The sequence below is a fragment of the Leptidea sinapis genome, chromosome 34 (assembly GCF_905404315.1).
Source record: "Leptidea sinapis chromosome 34, ilLepSina1.1, whole genome shotgun sequence".
NCBI lineage: Eukaryota > Metazoa > Arthropoda > Insecta > Lepidoptera > Pieridae > Leptidea > Leptidea sinapis.
This window is the reverse complement of record NC_066298.1, coordinates 9,477,130-9,497,896: the sequence shown is the minus strand read 5'-3', so window position 1 is coordinate 9,497,896 and position 20,767 is coordinate 9,477,130. Positions and strand designations below refer to the sequence as shown.

The 20,767-nt window shown below is 34.6% G+C and overlaps 1 protein-coding gene across 1 annotated transcript; it reads left to right on the top strand.

Moving 5' to 3' along the window:
- The first annotated feature begins 3,754 nt into the window (after positions 1-3,754).
- On the top strand, positions 3,755-17,407 carry LOC126975081 (serine proteinase stubble-like). The gene is made up of 6 exons (XM_050822890.1): positions 3,755-3,896; positions 4,742-4,993; positions 5,799-5,991; positions 9,111-9,408; positions 11,134-11,283; positions 13,884-17,407. Exons 1-6 carry the CDS (start codon positions 3,866-3,868, stop codon positions 14,019-14,021), a joined length of 1,062 nt encoding a protein of 353 aa, XP_050678847.1. The 5' UTR covers positions 3,755-3,865; the 3' UTR covers positions 14,022-17,407.
- The last annotated feature ends 3,360 nt before the right edge of the window (positions 17,408-20,767 follow it).

Genomic DNA, 20,767 nt, shown 5'->3' with positions numbered 1-20,767 from the left:
ATAAATCAATTTTCCATAATATTATTTCGGTAAGTGTAAGGTAACCGCCCGCTAACTTTGGCTCTACTTCCTGACGGCTTTTGCGACCACGTAAGGGTGATTAAAATTTGGTTTTTTTATGTAATTTGTTTGTTTGACAATTTCAATTATTTACGTTAAATTTTAGAATGATTTTTTTACGATTTATAGATAGCTCTACCCGTGTGTTCATTTAATGTCGCCATTAAAGCGCCACGCTGTATAAGTCCCGGTGGGAGGCTCCTTTGCACTGGATGCTGACTAGATTATGGGTACTACAACGGCGCCTATTTCTGCCGTGAAGCAGTAATGTGCAAGCATTACTGTGTTTCGTTCAGAAGGGCACCGTAGCTAGTGATATTACTGGGCAAATGAGACTTAACATCTTATGTCTCAAGGTGACGACTGCAATTGTAGTGCCGCTCTGAATTTTTGGGGTTTTCAAGAATCCTGTGCGGCACTGCATTGTAATGGGCAGGGCGTATCAATTACAATTATTTTCATTATTTCAATTATCAGCTGAACGCCTGCTCGTCTCGTCCCTTATTTCATAGAAAAAATAACAACATAATAATAAATAAAATAGAAATACATCAACTTTATACTTAGACCACAAGAGTTGAACGGTCGATAGACCTTCTACGGCAAGTCAGTCACAAATTCTATACAATTTATTCTACACATTACTTTATTCCTAAAAACGGTTCTTATCTGACCTGACTTACGGTACCTCTAATGAAAGATACAGGAAGTGTACTGCTAACTGTGTAACTGGGAGTGTTATTAAGTATTTGAAGAAAATTTTGGCAAAGCACGACGTAATGTATCTTGTAAACATTTGGCGGCTATCGTATTTGTCTAGTTTTATCTTTCTATGTAATATTAGATTAAGTACTCGATTTCTTGGGCAATGTTTCAATGTCAGCTCAGTTTCAAGTGATTTGAAGGTCTAAGTGCAATATTCCAGCTACATTTGTAGCACAACAACACCTTTTGTGAGAGAGTCTATTTGTTTTTCGGTTTGAAGTAGTATAATTACTGGGCTATTAAGACTAAATCTCATCAAATCATGGTGTTGATCGGAATTTTTATATCAAAAATCGTGATCGGCTCTGTATTGTAATAGTTAGGGTAACATTACTGACCATTAAGTTAAAATCTAGTTTGTGATGTTATTTCTTATCATAAAAAAATACGTTCTTGTTTTAATAACATAAAGACTATAATTACATAATGAATACAATATAGCTTAAAAAATTATAAAGGTTCTACTACACACATGGCGTGCAATAACTGCGACGCGGCAATAGAGCTATAACTGTTACTAAATTATTTACATTACGACATTACTGAGTACTAGTTCAGCTCGTGTTCGATGTAAAACGATTTCAACCTTGAAGTTGTTAGTATGTTGAATCAATATACAATTAATTATAACTCTGAAAGTATTCAATTACTTGATTGACCCTTGAAGAACTCTACGTACCTTGTTGGAAAAAAACTGTTGTAATAATATTTTACTAGCTGACCCGACAGACGTTGTTCTGTACATAATAAATAATATACTGTTTTTTATGAATTTGTTAATAATATTTCATAACAACAATAATTATTTCGTAAAATATACTCCCTGTTGTTATAATGAAATTGTTTCACACCAGAACTGTCAAACCGAGCGTCAATAAATTCTTTCATAGAAAATATGTCCATACAATAAAAATATTGGAAGGCTCCCAAATAGATATAAAAACTATCCTATCTCTCAAGTGGGACTAAAATGTACTCAATGAAGTAATCCCTATTAAAATCCGTACATTAGTTCAGGAGTTCATTTGAAACAAACATCAGGACACTGGATAAAAATCTAATATTTAAAATTCTCCTGTCGCGGTGTTTGTACTTAAGTACGGCTTGACCGAATCTCATAAAATTTTGTGTGCATGTTGGGTAGGTTTGAGAGTCGAACATCATCAACAAAAATATATACAACTTCAAATTTTCGCCCTTCTACGTTTTTGTATCGCGATTTTTATATTATTCTGTTCCATCCACAAATCCGCAATAGGGTTGCAAGATGGCACTCGAATATAATAATTGTAATACGATAAATTTGGTAGGTCTGAGAATCGGTTGCACCACTTTTTAGATCCCAATAATTTATTAATTACTTTATATGGCAATACAACATTTGCTGGGTGAGCTAGTCTTAATGTATATTTATATTTCTTATGTGCGTCTGTTGGAACTGAACTCCTCATAAACGGCTGGACCGATTTTAATGAAACTTTCTGTGTGTCTTCAGGTGGATTCGAGAATGGTTTAGATTCACAATCGAACTACGACCTAAACGGCTTGACCGATTTTGATTATTTTTTGTGTTTTCCAGTGAATTTGAGATTGGTTTAGATTCTCAATTCAGTCCATAATATAATATAATTCTCCTGCTCATGTGTATGTTAGTTAACTCCTCCTAATGGCTGGACCGATTTTTCAAATATAAGACGTGTGTACAGGACAACGTCTGTCGAGTCCACTAGCATATATATAAAGATATGTCAAAGTCATTTGAAAATGTTGTTTTCTGTTGTACTAAGGATGTTGCAGCCGTAAACTAATGAATGATCACGATAATTTTGGTGGCATAGCGGAGTAGTTATAGTTTAAATCGGAGGATGGTATAAATAGAGTAGATAGTCCGTTGCGAGAAATATAAAAATATGGAATATATAATATGGATATATGGATAGAAAATATGAATATGAAAAGTATTTAGGGAAAGCTTTTGTCGAAAAGAGCAGTGCCAGTACTTGAAATAAATTCTATAAGTCGCATATGTACACAATATACTTACTGCATACAATTATTGTTAAAATATGTACCAAAGTATTTTCTGTCTCTTAATGGGTGTCTCTTAATTATTTTGCATTGCATTACAATTAAGTTTTAAATCTTACTTTTTACCACTTACATAATATAATTTAATTTTTTTTATTATGTTTTTACTTTATTTTTTAATGTTGAGTAAAGCAGCAAAAAAGGCTTATTTTGTTTATTGAGTATGTTTATTTATAGGCTACCAGATGTCACGCAAGTCATGCTCGGTGGGCGGCGCTCGCGGCGCGTGCATGTGGGTTCAGGAGTGTATCCGCGTGGGCGGCACGCACGCCGGTGTGTGTGTCGATGGCTTTATGTTCGGGTCATGTTGTCGTCTGCCAGACACGCCGCTCCATGTAGAAGGTATGTTTTCATCTGCTTTTCATTAAAAACATTTACGCTAGCAACGATGTTAGATATAGTAATAGACACAATAATATATCAAAGAATTATTTGAAGTAGATCTAGGTAACACCTATTACAATTACCATTCATACAGTATGTACATTTATTATATGAATATCTACATACTTTTACAGTACTTTTACTTTATTCAAACTGTCGAACGAAGAATAATATTTTGATATTATATATAATTAAAAATACGATTTATTTGTTTTTATTTCAGAAACTCCTGTGACAATAACCGAACGTTCATTTACAGCGGCACCTTTCGTAACATCAACGAACTTACCCGAAACAACACAAACGATGCGCTCCACTGTGCAAACTCAACGTCCATCGTTCATGACGAAACCGATAGATGGCGCGCCAACACACAACTATCGACCGCCGGAAATTAACTTGCCAGTTTACATAGACAATAGTGATTTAGTGCATAAACACAGTGTAAATAAATATCAAAATGTAAATAGACCAAACAGTGAAGTGGAAGCTAGTCCGCACAACAAAATCTCTTCATCTAGTCATAGTCATATACCGGCGCGCCCTATGGCTATATCGGATCAACACAATGACAACAGCATTTCTCCGGGTAAGACAACGTATGTAATTTCTACATAAGAATATAGATGTTGCTTTAATGCAAATTAAAACTTAAATATTCAACTTCTACTCGCTACTTCGTCAACGTGGATTTCATTAGATCCGGAAAGAAATAAGAAGTATAAAAAAGTGAACTGAAAATATTATATTACTTGTTTCTGACATGTCCATTATTATACTCTGATCACCCGTGAAAATTCCTGATAAATCAGTTCCGTAGATTTCTATTCTCCTATTCTTTTATAGTGATCCTATTTTCTTTTATTACTTTTCCTTTTACCGACTGAAATAATCACTGAATTATGAACAGTTTTCTGGGTGGCTAAGCTATCCGTTCAGTGGAGACCTCGCTTTATTGTGTGTCTTCTACCGTATTCCTTACAGGGAGGGTACCAATGATCTGTTTGACCTGATCCATGCCAAATCTGGCCTTCACACCACACGTCACATACTTAATAACTCCACAGTTTGGGTTTCAAGGCACTTTCTACCATTTACTACAAAAACTTTGGTATCAAGTTCCTTGTGCGGCGTACATCTTCTTTAAAGGTGTCGCCTTTAAGGCTTACGCATTTTTTGGCCAACGGATCCTCTGGTTAAGAGAGTGTGGACGATGGTGAATCTGCCATAAAAAACTCAATCGGCCATCGATTTATTCCTCATAATTTATCTCTCTCATGCGAACTCTTAAAACCTGAAAAGTTAATGTTCATCCTCTTACATACCTGAGATGTTAAGAAAGAGAATTAGACAGACTTTTAAACTATTAGTTAACATTAGTAGAATTTCCCTAATTATGGAATCTAATCAAACACTCAAAATTAAAACAAAAATTGATTTTTAGTCCAATCAAGACCGAGCAATCTAAACACAATACACTGGCATGTTACGACTGAGCCAGGGTTCATCACGAAGCCCCGGCCTTCGAGCTGGGATAAGCCCAACAAACCGAAACCAACCAAGAAGTTCACGACCACCACGACCAAACCCCACAAGAACTACTTGAAGCCCAAAGACCCAATGATCAACGTCATCAATAAAACTGATGATACGACGATGCCGAGTATTCAGACTACTGCCGCTACAAGTACTGTTGGTAAGAAACTTTATCTATTCAAAAAGGCTTACCAACTTAAATACAATTTATTTTCTTATGCAATTTTTTTTAGTGAAAATACGGGACGAGACGAGCAGGACGTTCAGTTGATGGTAATTGATAAGCCCTACCCATTACAATGCAGTGCCGCTCTTCGATTCTTGAAAAGCCCAAAATTTCTGAGTGGCACTATAATTGCGGTCGTCACCTTGATACATAAGATGTTAAGTCTCATTTATCCAGTAACTACTAGCTCGGTCAACGGATCAGCCTTGCTATCCAACGCGGTAATGCTGCCAGTATTCTAGGTACGCTTCCACGTAATGATAGTTTTAATTTTATGTAGTCATAGTATTGTAAATATAGTTATAAGATTTGTTTTGTTTGAATAAATACATGAATAAAATACTTATTAAAAATAGATTTACTTAAATTATAGGTAGGCAGGTACTTATTAATTACATCTTTGGTGGCCCGGTGGCTTGTAGCACAGGTATTTGTTACCTATTTCAAGCGCTGGTCTCTCACAATTATAACAATGTATCAATATAGATTTTAATAAACTGTGTATTGTAAGTTTTTATTGTGATAAATATGCAATGCTGCATATTCAAATCAAATCAAAATTACTATATTTATATAGGTTAAGGAAATAAAACTTACCAGCAGGTAATTGTAAAAAAAAGAAAACTTTTGTCTGTAGCAATTCGCCAATAAATTGGCGTATAATATGTAAATATAATTTGAATCACCCTATATTTTGTTGAACGCGAAAATCTCCTGAGAATTTTATATAAAATTTCAGAATGCGGTATGACCTCAATGTTATCCCGACCTGATTCCCGTATCATGGGCGGCAAGGACTCCAGCTTCGGTCGCTGGCCGTGGCAGGTCTCCGTCAGACGGAATTCCTTCTTCGGTTTCTCGTCGACTCACCGCTGTGGTGGCGCCATCATCAACGAAGGCTGGATAGCCACGGCGGGACACTGTGTTGATGAGTACGTATTACAAATCTTTAAATATAAAAATTTTGTATCACGTTGTTTTTTTATACCATATTATTGTAAGGGATGAGACGAGCAGGACGTTGAAAAACACAAAAATTCTGAGTGGCACTACAATTGCGCTCGTCACCTTGAGACATAAGATGTTAGGTCCCATTTGCCTAGTGATATCACTAGCTACGGCGCCCTTCAGACCGAAACACAGTAAATGCTTACACGTTACTTCGTTGCTTCACGGCAGAAATAGGCACCGCTGCCGTTGTGGTACCCATAATGTAGCATTCATAAAAGGTTTGAGTAGGTTTTCTCAACCGATTTTACTTAAATCAGTTTGATTCAATTTGGGATAGGATAGTTTCTATTTCGATTTGAGACCCAGACCTATGAGATCATTTATACGTCTAGATAGACTATGACAGTCGTGATAACGTAGAAAAAAAAAGAGTTTAGAACTTACCTCTATTTTCAGAAATACACGCATCGCGAGTAGCTACGTCTTAAGCTTGTCACACACACTTAACTAATGTGCCTGACCTGTTATTAATTATCTAAGTGTGACACATAATATTGATTAATTTCAATTTTTTTATTTATATTAACAATTCTACGAGATACATTTTTGACGTTTTTTGTACAGCTTGTCAGTTATGATGTGTCATTATTTCAACAACAACAAAACTGTCGAGAAACCATTTCTCGTCGTCACCATCGTCCACACTCTCTTAACCAGTGGATCCGTTGGCCAAAAAGTGCGTAAGCCTTAAAGGCGGCACCTTTAAAGAAGTTGTACGCCGCACAAGGAACTTGATACCAAAGTTTTTGTAGTAAATGGTAGAAAGTGCCTTGAAAACCAAACTGTGGAGTTATTAAGTTTGTGACGTGTGGTGTGAAGGCCAGATTTGGCATGGATCAGGTGAAACAGATCATCGGTACCCTATATTGGCGATTTCTTGGGATAGCCGCTTTAACATACATAACCCCCATTGAAACTTGTTGACAATCGCGTCGACCAATCAATCTATATACTTACAAGCAAGAGCATTAATAACAATAGAATAATCAATTCATTCCTTATTTGTGTGGTTTCTAACTTCGAATAAACAGTTGTACGCAACATATTATATTTGTGTTTTTGGGAATGTTCCAAAAGACATGGTTATCTTAATTTGCCTCAGCAATTTACTTACAAAGAACGGCCAAGTTGGGCCATATCTCTGACTCAAATTAGAAGCTTTGGTAAATAAAGATATTTACCTTGTTATAGTCACATTTATACGGAACGTAGTTTATTATAATAAATCACCAGTTATAAATATATATTACAAAAGCTACGCGAGTATTACACATCTATATGAAATACTTTATTATATATATACATTATTTAAACGCGAGTAATTGAAACTTAAACTTTTCGTTAGATGTTTGGTAAAAGTTATATTTTTAATTTCCTGATATTTCATTGGCCTTGCAATTCAATAGAGAAAAATAAACAATAAAAATGTAAACTTCAATTACTAACTCAACGGCCACTCTTTTCAATCAATAGAGTATTTTACAATGGCTGTAATATACATAATAAATTAGTTTGTATGGCGCTGCATCCAATATATGAATCGTGTTAAAAGTTTTTTTTTAATGTTAATACGGAACGAGACGAGCAGGACGTTCAGCTGATGGTAATTGAAACGCCCTGCCCGTTATAATGCAATGCCTCTCAGGATTCTTGAAAAGCCCAAAAATTCTGAGCGGCACTACAATAGCGCTCGTTACCTTGAGACATAAGATGTTAAGTCTCATTTGCCCAGTAATTTCACTAGCTACGGCGCCCTTCAGACCGAAACACTTCTTCTGCTTCACGGCAGAAATAAGCGCCGTTGTGGTACCCATAATCAAGCCGGCTTACTGTGGAGAGGAGCCTCCCACTCCCACTGAAGTATATTATACCGGTACTCATATAGTTTTTTATAACCTTCGGGATTCCATCAATCAATCTAGAATCTTTATTTTAATATGTCAATTTTAATTTCCAAATCCATATAGTATTGAAAACGCCTATCTGTCACATTCCTACAAATACCGTAGAGAGAATAGTATGTCTTTCGAGGTTAGAAATTCTTAGCACTAGTAATTCTCTGCTGAGGTTTATGGCTAGAACTACGCTATAAAACCAGGTAACAATACATTGCTTTTATGGATGAATGCAGTCGTTTTAATGGGTAATTTGCAATTTCATAGATATTTAACATTAAATAAGGGGAAACATCCCATTCTAATAAAATAGAAACTCTAAAATATTACGCTTTCAAACATTAACCTTACCTAAAATAGCCCTTTCACCAAGCAATCGATGCTTATCTCTTTGTACTTAATAAGGCTTAATTTTAAAAGGTAAAGAATAAGGTTTAAGGTTTAGATATTGCTTATCAGACTACAAAATTACAAAATTAATGCTCACAAAGCAAGCCCACAAATGATTCTATATAACGAAATTATAGTGGATTCTATATTAACCAAAAATGTATTAGATTTATGTTACATTCTTAAGCATACAATCTTAATATGAAGAATTAGAATAAGTTGAACCAGGAGTATCTATTTTCCATACTCCGTTAATCGTATAGTAATCATTTTGAATAAGGCGATTCTGTAGAACTTTTTTGAATTTAAATTAATTGAAACTTTTACGAAAAAACCTAATGTAAAAACACAGTTACAATTACATACGTTTTAATCCTTTAAAAGTGTTTTATTTAAATAATGTACCATTATAGTATCGACCTGGATATACGAGTAACTTCCTTCCTTGTGCGGTGTTTCCGGGACGATACGACATGGGTACCTTCAAAAACAGCGCGTACACCTACCTTAAAGGTCGGCAACGCTCTTGTGATTCCTCTGGTGTTGCAAGAGAATGTGGGCGGCGGTGATCACTCATCACCAGGTGACCCGTACGCTCGTTTGTCCTCTTATTCCATAAAAAAAAGGAAGTCATTCCTTAAACGTCGATTAAAATTCCTTGAATACTATTGTAGCGATAATTTAAATTTACTATAAAGATATACTTAAGATTTACTAGGACTGTGTACCTCTTTGATATTCCATTTAATTTCCAGCCTGCTGACATCTGCGATACGGATCCGAGTTGGTGAATTCGACTTCTCGTCAGTATCTGAGCAGTATCCTTACGTGGAGCGCGGCGTCGCCAGAAAAGCTGTTCATCCTAAATATAACTTCTTCACATACGAATACGATTTGGCGCTGGTGAAGTTGGATTCTCCTGTGCAGTTCGCGCCTCATATATCGCCCATATGTCTGCCGGCTTCCGATGATTTGCTGGTTGGAGAAACTGCAACTGTTACTGGATGGGGGAGATTGTCAGAAGGGGGTGTGTTGCCGTCTATCTTGCAAGAGGTAAGTCGCACTGTCGGGTATAAGTTGCGCTGACATGGTGGTGTTTCTGGAGTTCTCACTTATAATATTATTAAGTTAAGAAGAGGTACTAGTAATCACAGATTAGTTTCCTTAATATTACGTCCACTATACGTCTATTTTTCATGGTGGGGTGGACAGCTTATCGTGCCATGCAAGCTCCTCGAGATAAACTATCAAATCTCCCCACCCATGGTCACCTAAGACCTCGTTGACCCCATGTATTTAGCCCGGCATGTATCCACAGCACTGAATTCCTGGATGATGTGTGCGAAAGTATCTTCTGATACAAAAATAAATACAAAATATATCTCTGATGGACTGATGACAATGAAAATAAGTTTATTCGCTTATTACGTTATTAAAATGTAATCGTATACAGTATTAGATATTAAAAAGTAATAATAATAATTGCTTATTTGGAAGACTATTTGTCAAACAATTTTACAGCAAATATTATATTTTATTTAAATATAATTATCTTGATGGCGTTACGTCGAGACGGTGCTTCATAGTGTGATGTCTACTGTATTTAACACAGGGAGTGTTAGTGGTTAGCTTGATAAAGACCCACGTTATACAGATTCCACGTCTCTGGCCGTCGCACCCGTGCCATGGTAAATACTTTTTTACCATACCTCCGCGGAAAGTTCGCTTTTTTACCCAGTGGCCCTTTTCGGCCCTTTGAATTTGTTTACATCTTTATTAAAGGTGTGGTAAAAAATCGTATACGTAACACGGGAGGGAAAAAGGCCATCTCAAACCGCATGCTTGCCTTCGGCTCGGGTGGCATTTTACACCGTTTTGTAATGGCCCACTTCCCTCTCTAGTTGCGTAATTTACTATATTTCAGAAGTACTATCATGAAAATAACATGCAACTTATCTTTGTGAAATCTTCTATATTATTCTGACATGCATTTGGCGTTGCGTAGAGACGGTGCTTTAGTATGTGTTTTTTACTGCGTTTTATCCTCTTTTATTCCTCTTCAGTACGGTTTTCATGTGTCTTCTTCTGAGCCTCCTTTCATGGTGTTTCCAAGACAATATAAGAAACAAAATAAAAAAACGCGTACTACCCATCCGACAACTTTCCAGTACCTAAATCTTCCAATGTTTTCAGATATAATATAAATAAGAAAATATATATTCTTGATAATTTAATGTATGTTCTAGGCACTTATATGAATTTGCTAGAGACTGTCATAACCATAACACCAGGAAGAGACATAAACTTTTAATGCCTACTACTCGACTAAGTCGAGTTAGTAAGTCTTTTGTGGGGCGATGTATATACTTTTACAACAAGATCCCAGAAAATGTTCAAAACAAAAGTATTACGATATTCAAAAGAATTGTTAAAAATCGATTGTGTGGTTTACCAGGTTAACCTTTAGGTTACTATAACATAAATGACTTTCTTAATGATGGTACAGATTGGAAATGGAGGGACTGCCCTCAGGCTATTAAATAATAAGTTTAATTGTACAATATTACTTTGTAAACATATTTTTTGATGAAAAATATGGTCTGAGGCATTCTTTTTGGAATGGTAGTTTTTGACTTTCAAAATGTGATGTCACATCCTATATTAAATAAAAATATTTGAATTTGAATAGTAAGGGCGGCGGTAATGACTTACCATTAGGTGGCTCATACGCTCGTTTATCCTGCTATCCCATGATGCATGATGAATTTGATGTTCCAGGTTCAAGTTCCCATAGTATCAAACGAGCGCTGCAAATCAATGTTTCTTCGCGCGGGCAGACATGAGTTCATTCCTGACATATTCCTGTGCGCTGGCCACGAGACCGGCGGACACGATTCTTGCCAAGGAGATTCTGGTGGACCACTACAGGTAAAAAAATTAAATAATATTAAAATGATCTATTTAATAAGTATAACCCAGCGATCTCTTCCATCTAAAGATGTGGGGGATTTTATCAGAAGTTGACTAGACAAGAAGTAAAGGAAATTCAGTTTTGTAACACACACACTCACGCCTTATTTCCGACAGAGGATAGGCAGAGACAAAAGACCGCTACTTGATTCTATCTTTACAAACCTCACGCGCTTCCTCTACATTGATTAGTCTTTTTATACATGCTCAAATTTTTAAAACTAGGGCAAACGGTTCTTTTTCAACCGCAACAGCGAGCGCCAAGATACTACGTTTCCCGCAATACAAATAATACTTACACAAAGACGGACGTATCCAGAAATGTTAGCAAATGTAATTGAAGCATCGTTCCAAATGTATTGTAGAATACAAAAGTGTTTACGGAACTGCAGGCAAATGTTAATTTAACGGTCCCGACACAGTGCTATTGCGAACAATTCCTTTTGTTTCCAATTTCGCTAACGTTTACCTGTCCATCTTACAACCAAAGAGGTTATATTAAAAACAAAGAGAGCACTTATTCTATTGTGCTAGAATAGTTCTTATGTTGCTACTTCAAATATCTTCTCAAGGCTTCGGACTAGTCATTATTACTCATTAGTATGCAGCCTAGCGAAACTCTCTAAGAAAAAAGCAATTCACTTGATTGTATGAAACGTGCAGTCGTTGATAGATTGACAGATGACGGCTATCATATTGTAAAAAAACGGAGATAGCTGAAATCCACAATGTTTTAAGCAACTGATAGCTTTCAAACTTAGTCGGATCATACTTCGTTGCCAATCGCCATACTGTAATTACTACTATTTCAAATATATGTTAAAAGACTGCACGTTTTATGCTAAACTAAATTTAAATTTTTACTTAGCGTGTCCCACCTCTTATTACGAAGTATTTACATCCTATTTGTTAGTTTGTTTTGACAATATCAAGACAGCAAGACGTTCACTGCTACTAAGTTAACTTCAAATCTAAACATATTAATGCTTTCATATTACTGCTTTACGGCCGAATAATGTGTGAAAATATTATTTCGATCAGCGTGTAAACTTAATTAAAGGACGAATTTTTATCTCGTAATTAACCGTTAAACACGTTTAATTGTAATATTTTCATTACGTTTTTGGGTTAAAGTTACATTTTTATTATTATTTTATTTAACCCGGCTTTTCGTGACCCTTGCAGAGCACGTTTTCCAAGAAACTCTCCCAGCATTCTTTTTTGCGCTCTCGGCTTTACGTACTTATTACTTGCATTATTATTGCATAGTTCTAATGCGTTGCTTAACACATGTTATGTCAAGAATGATAAATATTTTAGCTGTGATAAAATATAATCTCACGCTTCACCGTTCACAGTGTGGCACGCGTTCTTCATAGATGACATAATAAGTTGTGTACATATCATTCTGTAATCTTAATTTATATTAAAACAAGTGCTGGTCCGGCAAACGTTGTATTGCCATATAAAGTCCGCTCATTGTATGAATTGTGATTTGTAATCAGATGTCCGAACTGAATTATTTGTATTGCGAATATATAGGTTCCTTAGTCAAAAAAAATATGGATTCCGGATAAGTAATAGCAACAAACAAAATACTGAAAACCTTTTCCGAAACACGCTGAATCTTATGGTACTATAAGTATAATTCCGAACAATTTGGTAGTTTTTTTTAATGAAAGTAAGGGATGAGACGAGCAGCTGATGTTTATGAATTAATACGCCCTATCCATTACAATGCAGTGCCCCTCATGATTCTCGAAAAACCCAAAAATTCTAAGCGGCACTACAATTGCGCTAGTCACCTTGAGACATAAGATGTTAAGTCTCATTGGCCAGTAATTTCACTAGCTACGGCGCCCTTCAGACTGAAACACAGTAATAATTACACATTACTGCTTCACAGCAGAAATAGGCGCCGTTGTGGTTCCCATAATCTAGCCGACTTCCTGTGCAACGGAGCCTCCCACTCTCTCTCCTCCCTCAAACAAACACCCTATCATATAAATGTTTACACCTACCGGGATTCGAACTTGTGACCTCTAACTCAGTAGGCAGGGTTAAAACAACTGGGCTGTATGGGTCGTCAATAATATATTATCTCTTCTGTCTATATAATTTAATTTAATCTTTATATATCTAATGAAAATATTCCTTCTTTGAGGCTCTTTCAAGCCTAAACCACTGATAGTATCGAAATGAAACTACCACCATTCGATGCGAAATTTATCCTAGATGGTTTATAGTTACTTATTTTTCCATTGTATTTGTAATAAAATGAATGAAATTTACTTTATTTTCTTTTAAAATTCGCCTAGCGAAGCGGACGGGACCGGCTATTCTATATATATTTATATATATAATGAAAATGGTCTTTGTTTGAGGCTCAATCACGCCTAAACCACTGATCGTATCGACATGAAACTACCACCATTCGGTGCCAAATTTAGATGGTTTATTTTTTATAAGATGAATAAAATTTAAATTTATTTCCAGCGATGCGGGTGGGAATGGCTAGAAATATATAATTTCATATATTATTTAATCCATGTTCACAGGTGAAAGGAAAGGATCACAGATACTTCCTGGCTGGCATCATCAGCTGGGGCATCGGCTGTGGAGAAGCCAACCTCCCTGGAGTCTGTACTAGGATATCCAAATTTGTGCCCTGGATTCTGCAAACTGTCAATTTATGAATATAACACCTCATTACAATTTAAGCCATTGTTGCAACATCTGTAAAATATAGATTTGCAAGAGCGACATCTCAAGTCAATTTCCTAATATGTAAATATTGGGGTTGAGTAGGTTATCAACTGTAAAGTAGATCCTGTAGATGAAGCCACAACTTGAAAGTTGAACAAGACATACAAGATTTATCAACGATACGTCACTCGAACGGTTGGCCTAGTTGGTAAGAGCGCACGCACGGAACGCGAGACGTCGCAGGTTCAAGTACCGCATCGTTCATAAAATTTTGTTTTCAAATTTTATTTGTGTAATATATTTGTTCCCAGAACTGAGGGTTATCACTTTGAAACATAACAAATTGTTTATATCTGTATTCATTAATCCAACTGATTTTAACACTATCTATGTTATTACCTAATAAACGCGAAGTAAAGTTATTTACAATTTAAATCTTTTTGTCTTTTAATTAAAAAAAAAAGTAATTCTAAATTTGGAGTAACTTTTCATTGTGTTTATTAATAATACAGTATATGCTATTAGCAGTGTCAATATAATGTGTCCATATAAAATCTAAGACGTAGCGTAATGCGATACGATCCTGGTCGAATGACACTTCACTTAATAGAGAATAATATCGTATGTGCTACCAACCAGAAATGGATCTAATACAAAATTGTTTACAAATAAAGTTATTTCTACTACTAGGAAAAAAAATATTGCATTAATCTCAGTATCAACAAGTATCTCAGTAACAAGCATTAACTAACGGCCGTTTTAGATAACCTATCTATCCTTAGTTTAACTTACTAGAGGTAAACAAATCTATCCTTTTACGCTTACTTACATTTCAATAACCTATCGACATAAAGCATTGGACTATAACTATATTGGACATAACTATGGATAGATAAGATCTTGTCATTAAACGGTGACAGCAATGTATCCGTAACTAGAGATACGTTATTGAAATAGGCCGTTAGTATACTTACGTAATAGACAGAGTGTTTGACTGCCTCATTACGGCAGGACTAAATTTATAATGTTCATGTGTGCTAGTTTTACAGATGTGTTAGTGAGATAGTGAAGTATGTAGTATTTTGCTTTTGGTCCATCCCTATGACAAATATCGATAAACAGCGTCATATTCACGTATACAATATTTTATTATCTAAAACATATTTGCATAAAATTCATATTATAATCATTAGAAAAGAGAATGTTTACCTACTGCTTATTTAGAATATAAATCCAAATATTAAGTTGAATATGTTCTACAATAATACTTACCACGAAAGTAGTATTGAAGAATTAGTATTTACCTGTGAAATGTTTCTTTATTTGGATTGTTTCTGTAGGTATATAACAACACAATCTAATACCGAACACGAAACCATTATATTGTTTAAATAAAATCCGTTAAAAAACCGAATAATTACGATAAAAACACTAAAATTAAAACGCGGTCCAATTTGACAGGAGATTAATGGATACTAAATTGTTTAAAAATAGTTTCACGGTGTATCTATTCCGTCTCTTTCTCAAACTTAGGTTTTTGTGTAAGGATAGTTATCTCACTCTCACATAGAACCCTTTTTTTCTTTCTTTCTAATAGTAGAAAGAAAGAGAGAAATATATTACGCTAGAATGCTAAGTTTATGGTAACAAGCCATTTCCGATCAGCTTGATTCTTTGGCGTTGCGTGGAGATGTATGTTCTCGTTCCATCTTCTACCGCATTTATCACGGTGAGTGCTTAGAAGAAATGTGCGGGGTTCGGTTCGCTTTATATGAACTGGGCCTTAAGATATAAAGTATGTTTTCCTATTAGTTCATTTAGTCCACCTAACTTAGATGTACAGACATACTGTTCAATAGAGTACGACAAATACTATTGAAGTATGGATTACGAAATTAAATTCTCTTTCAAAAATACTAAGCAACTTCCCTAAACTTAAAAAAATATTGCATTCTTTACACAAATCATGAATATTATATGTATATGTAGACCAATAAATGTTAGAGAATTCTTCTTATTTATTCTTTAAAATGCGTACTTACCTTCAGGAGTGTTGGATATATTCAACATTTTGTGAGGTGTTTTATTAACAGAACAGTCAACCGTAAGGTGTGTCACAGACAGACGATGCGATTGTCGGTGCGATAAACTATCCACTATTATTATAACAGAATAACTGTTAAGTCATCGGCTAAAATATTCAATAATTTTACTGTCATATTAATTTATTTTATCTCTTACTAACTCTGACAAACTAGTAAAAGAGATAAAGACTAAAGCTAAAAAAAAGTGTGTATTTATTTAATATGTACGCACGCAAGAACTTTACACTTCTTATACTTCTTTGGCGTGACAAAATAAAAATCCTTAAAAAATATTCTTTGTGCTATTTTACAAGTAGAAAGAACTGTATTGTAATAAAAAAAAGTGTTAAATACATCCGATGTGAGCCGATGTACTGTCACTAATTATAGTGGTACTTGTAAGTTCCCTATAGTATCGCATTATCCACCGCATCTCAGTCTGTCTGGGACATGCCTTAAGCTATACAGACCTCGTACCTGCGAGACTGTGAAAAGCTTAAAGCGGTGCTTGCTTCAATTTAATAAACGCCTGTTCTGAAGGCGAAATAGCAAGAAAAGTTGCACGCTGTATGGAAAGTCACATAATTTTCTTATTGTAGTCACATAAGCATGTGTACAGTACATATACAAATATATATTAAATGGATATATAATCAATTAGTATACATTTTATTAATGCTTTTTAAATATTGTAGATAATTTGCGCGGTGGAACCTTTTTTTTTAAAACTAATAATAAATGCATTTAATGTAAAAGAAGATCAATTAACTGGGAAATAAAATGGTTCAACATAAGATTGCTTGAAATGCTCGGGATATAGTTTTTTTTTTATATTTTTGTAAATTGTTTTATAATGTGCTTTTCCCTACGTATAGAGTTATTAGGTAATCGAATAGATAATTTATAATTTTGTAACTAAAACAATTTATTCCTAAATGTAAATAATTTTATGTAAATGTATTTGATAATAATTATGGAAATAATTTCTTGCCTTTTGTATTTTTATACAGTATTAATTTTAAATGTAGGTGTGCATTGTATACATTATAATATGTACATATAATAGACTATTTAGGATATGTATGGCCTGTAAAATAAAATTACATATTTAAAGTGTAAAATGTAAAAATTACCAAAACCTATTTACAATGTTTTAATTTAATTAAGATGCTTAATATATTTATAGCTTATCAATCATAATATAATATAAAGTTTGTTTGAATGAATAGTTTATGATTATGTTGTTTGATAATTGCACAATAATATTGTTAATAAATAAATATTTGACATGATTTTGTATTTTTTGCCACAGTCACCACTCCCTTTAGCATTGTCTAGCGGCTTCTTAAGAATTTGCTTATTTCAGAAGTCAAATAAAGAATACTATCAAAAAATTGGCACCCATGCACCAATAAGGAAAAGTCATCAATAGCTTGAATTATAGATAGATAGATAGAATTAACTTAGATTCAAAATTAATGAACACCTGTAATTGTAATAGTTTTTATAACAATATTGAAATAACAGTTTTAACATAATGTGTTTCTATTTTCGACTTTAACAACTCAATATTTAGTAATTACTCAAGTAATAGGTAGGTTTATGTACACACTAAACCACTTTATTTTACTTTTCCAGTAAGTTCTCATTAATTAAATCTTATAACTATATTTACAATACAATGATTACATAAAATTAAAACTATCATTGCGGAGAAGCGTACCAAGAATATTGGCAGCATTTCCGCGTCGAACAGCGAGATCGGTCTGAAACAAACATTTAAACATAAAACTGCTAGGTACGTCTCTTTAAAAATATCTCGCTTAATTGACACGAAAAGAGGTTGTCATGTTTAAAATAAAGTAGCAATAACTTGCACAATAGTGTCGTTACGAAACGAGAAAAGGAAACAATTTTCCTGCTCGGGAAATTTTTTTACAGAACTTGTCACGCGGTAACGAGGTGAAAGTGCATTTTCACAGCTATTTCTCTGAAAAGAGGTGCTCTTTTTGGTTCATTAAGTTCAATCTATGCCTACGTGTAAACTCTTTTGCACAGGATGCCGGCTAGATTATGGGTACCACAACGGTGATTATTTCTGCCGTGAAGCAGTAATAATATGTAAACATTACTGTGTTTCGGTCGGAAGAGCGCCGTAGCAAGTGAAATTACTGGGCAAATAATAATAATATTGACACACTTTTTTACACAAATTATCTTGCCCCAAGTTAAGCATTGTGCCCCAATCAAGCATTGCATTGCACCTGTGATATGGGTTACAAGACAATGATATATTTAATACAATATACTTACTTAAACATACATAAATTCATATAAACATACATAAATACATTTAAACATCCATAACTCGGAAACAAATATCTATATTCATCATATAAATGCTTGCACCTACCGGGATTCGAACCCGGGATCTCTAGCTTAGTAGGTAGGATCGCTAATCACTCGGCTATACAGGTCGCCATACATACAATTGTAGTGCAGCTCAAAATTTTTGGGTTTTTCCAGAATCCTGAGCTGCACTGAATTGTAATGGGCAGAGCGTAACCAATGAACCTGAACGTCCTGCTCATCTCGTCCCTTATTTTCATAAAAAAAGTGAAAAGCGTATCTGCAAATGCAAAGGTTAGCATCACCTTTTCAATTAGCAATATAATTCAGTTACCCTCTGGTAACCACTTGCACTCAGAATTTTTAAAGATTCTTCTTAATTTTATAGATACAACATCTAAGCCGCTAAGTAAATTGTTCGAAACCTGTCACATGGCCATATTATCTTTAGACCTCGCTGGAACTTATTGCCTCTTCCCGTTTTCCTTTCACCATCTAGCGCTCGTCTATTTTCCTCAGTACAGTTTGCGGTTTCATTACTATTACTTTATTATATTATTATTATACTATTCATTTTTAGATTTAGGATTGGTCTCCGCTGCGCTCCAACTGAATACCTGAGAACAATAGCTTTTTTATTACAGCAACTATTAGATGCTTGTGTGCGTGGCATCTTGACACTCAATGGCATCTTTCAAATTTTGTAGCATACACTTCGTGTTATTTTACATTGAAATTAATAAAATACAAAATACTTACTGTATTATGTAAATACTTACAGTATTATGTGATATTAGTGTCTTTCTTATTTCTTGTAGTATTATTTTTACAGAGTTTCACTACGCTATCCGGCATTATAGTTTCAATTATTATCAACGTTTAACAGACAGTTACGTCTTGACTTTTGTTGTTTTTTATTCTGTAGTTTCTCTTTTTCTGCTATTTCTATGGTAGTTTACGCACTAGATCCGGCTTCCGTCATCCGATTTCTTTCCGTCAACCGTCAAACACAGTTCTATGAGTGCACCTGTTTTTCACAAATACGGATAGGATTCCGATCGGACTTAGTGCGAAAGCGCTCTAACAAAGTGACGTCATCGACGTCGTGTCCAGAGATAATGTAACCGGGCATTACATTGATCATAAATCTTGGCAAGTTTGTGTAATTGTAACGATGGTAATTGATACGCCCTGCCCATTATAATGCAACTGCAATGAGCTTCGTTGTGCTGTATTTTGAGGACATGGGTCCCTTTCGAAAAAAGCACTAGTCCGGCAACTCTCCTCGGATTCCTCTGGTGTTGCAAGAGATTTTGAGCAGCGGTGATCACTTAACATCAGGTAACGAACTCGATCATTTATTCTACTCGTCTAAAAAAAACGAAAGGACATAATAATAATAGTTTTAAGAAGGAAATTATTAACGAAAGGATTCTAAATAAGACCAAGGTATTTTAATTTAAGAAATATTTTTTTATGACAATAAGATACGAGACGAGCAGGACGCAGGATATGAGACTTAAATAAAAATAAATAAAATAAAATAAAATAGCCTTTATTCAGTCAAAATACTTAATCTAATTTTACAATCATTATTATTATTTAAATTTGACAGTATTTTCCTTCATAAATTATATATATACATGTGGAATGGTCATTTTTAGATTTAAGTTTTCTATTTTATTGTTTTATTGCACCTTTGTACTTAGCAGTTAGTATTGTTTTCAAAAGGTTGTAAATAAAGGGATTGAGAAAAATTCCCAAATAACAGATGTTTAGTTAAGATATTTTAGAAAGCATGGGAACGTAAGTATAGTTTTGTCTCTTGGCAAAAATGTACATTATAAGTACTGAGAGTGTAAGAACGAAGTATGACTGATGCGGGGGTGAGAACCCAGGTAGTAAGTAAGATATAATTGTATGGGACTCAAGCGGGCAGTTCCTACTTAACTTCGATGTACGACTTTTAACTCCGTCAATTTTTTCTAATAAATATACTCACTTTAAATTAACCGCCCCGTGATTCCTTAATTATAACATCTTAATAAACATTTAGTATCCTATCCAATAAATTCCGATACTACATACATTTTTTTTTAATTAGTTGAATAATAATGGGTTTTGTCTGTTTGTCTATTATAGACACAGGTCCTATCCAACAGACTCCTGTTTTCAGCTGTTCTAGTCCATGTACTACCGGCAACTGCTTTAATATCGTCCACCCATCTCCTAAATGGTCTACCTCGGTTTCTTTTTCTGTCTCTCGGATATGAGACTTACGAATGTTAATAGGTTTCTTTTCT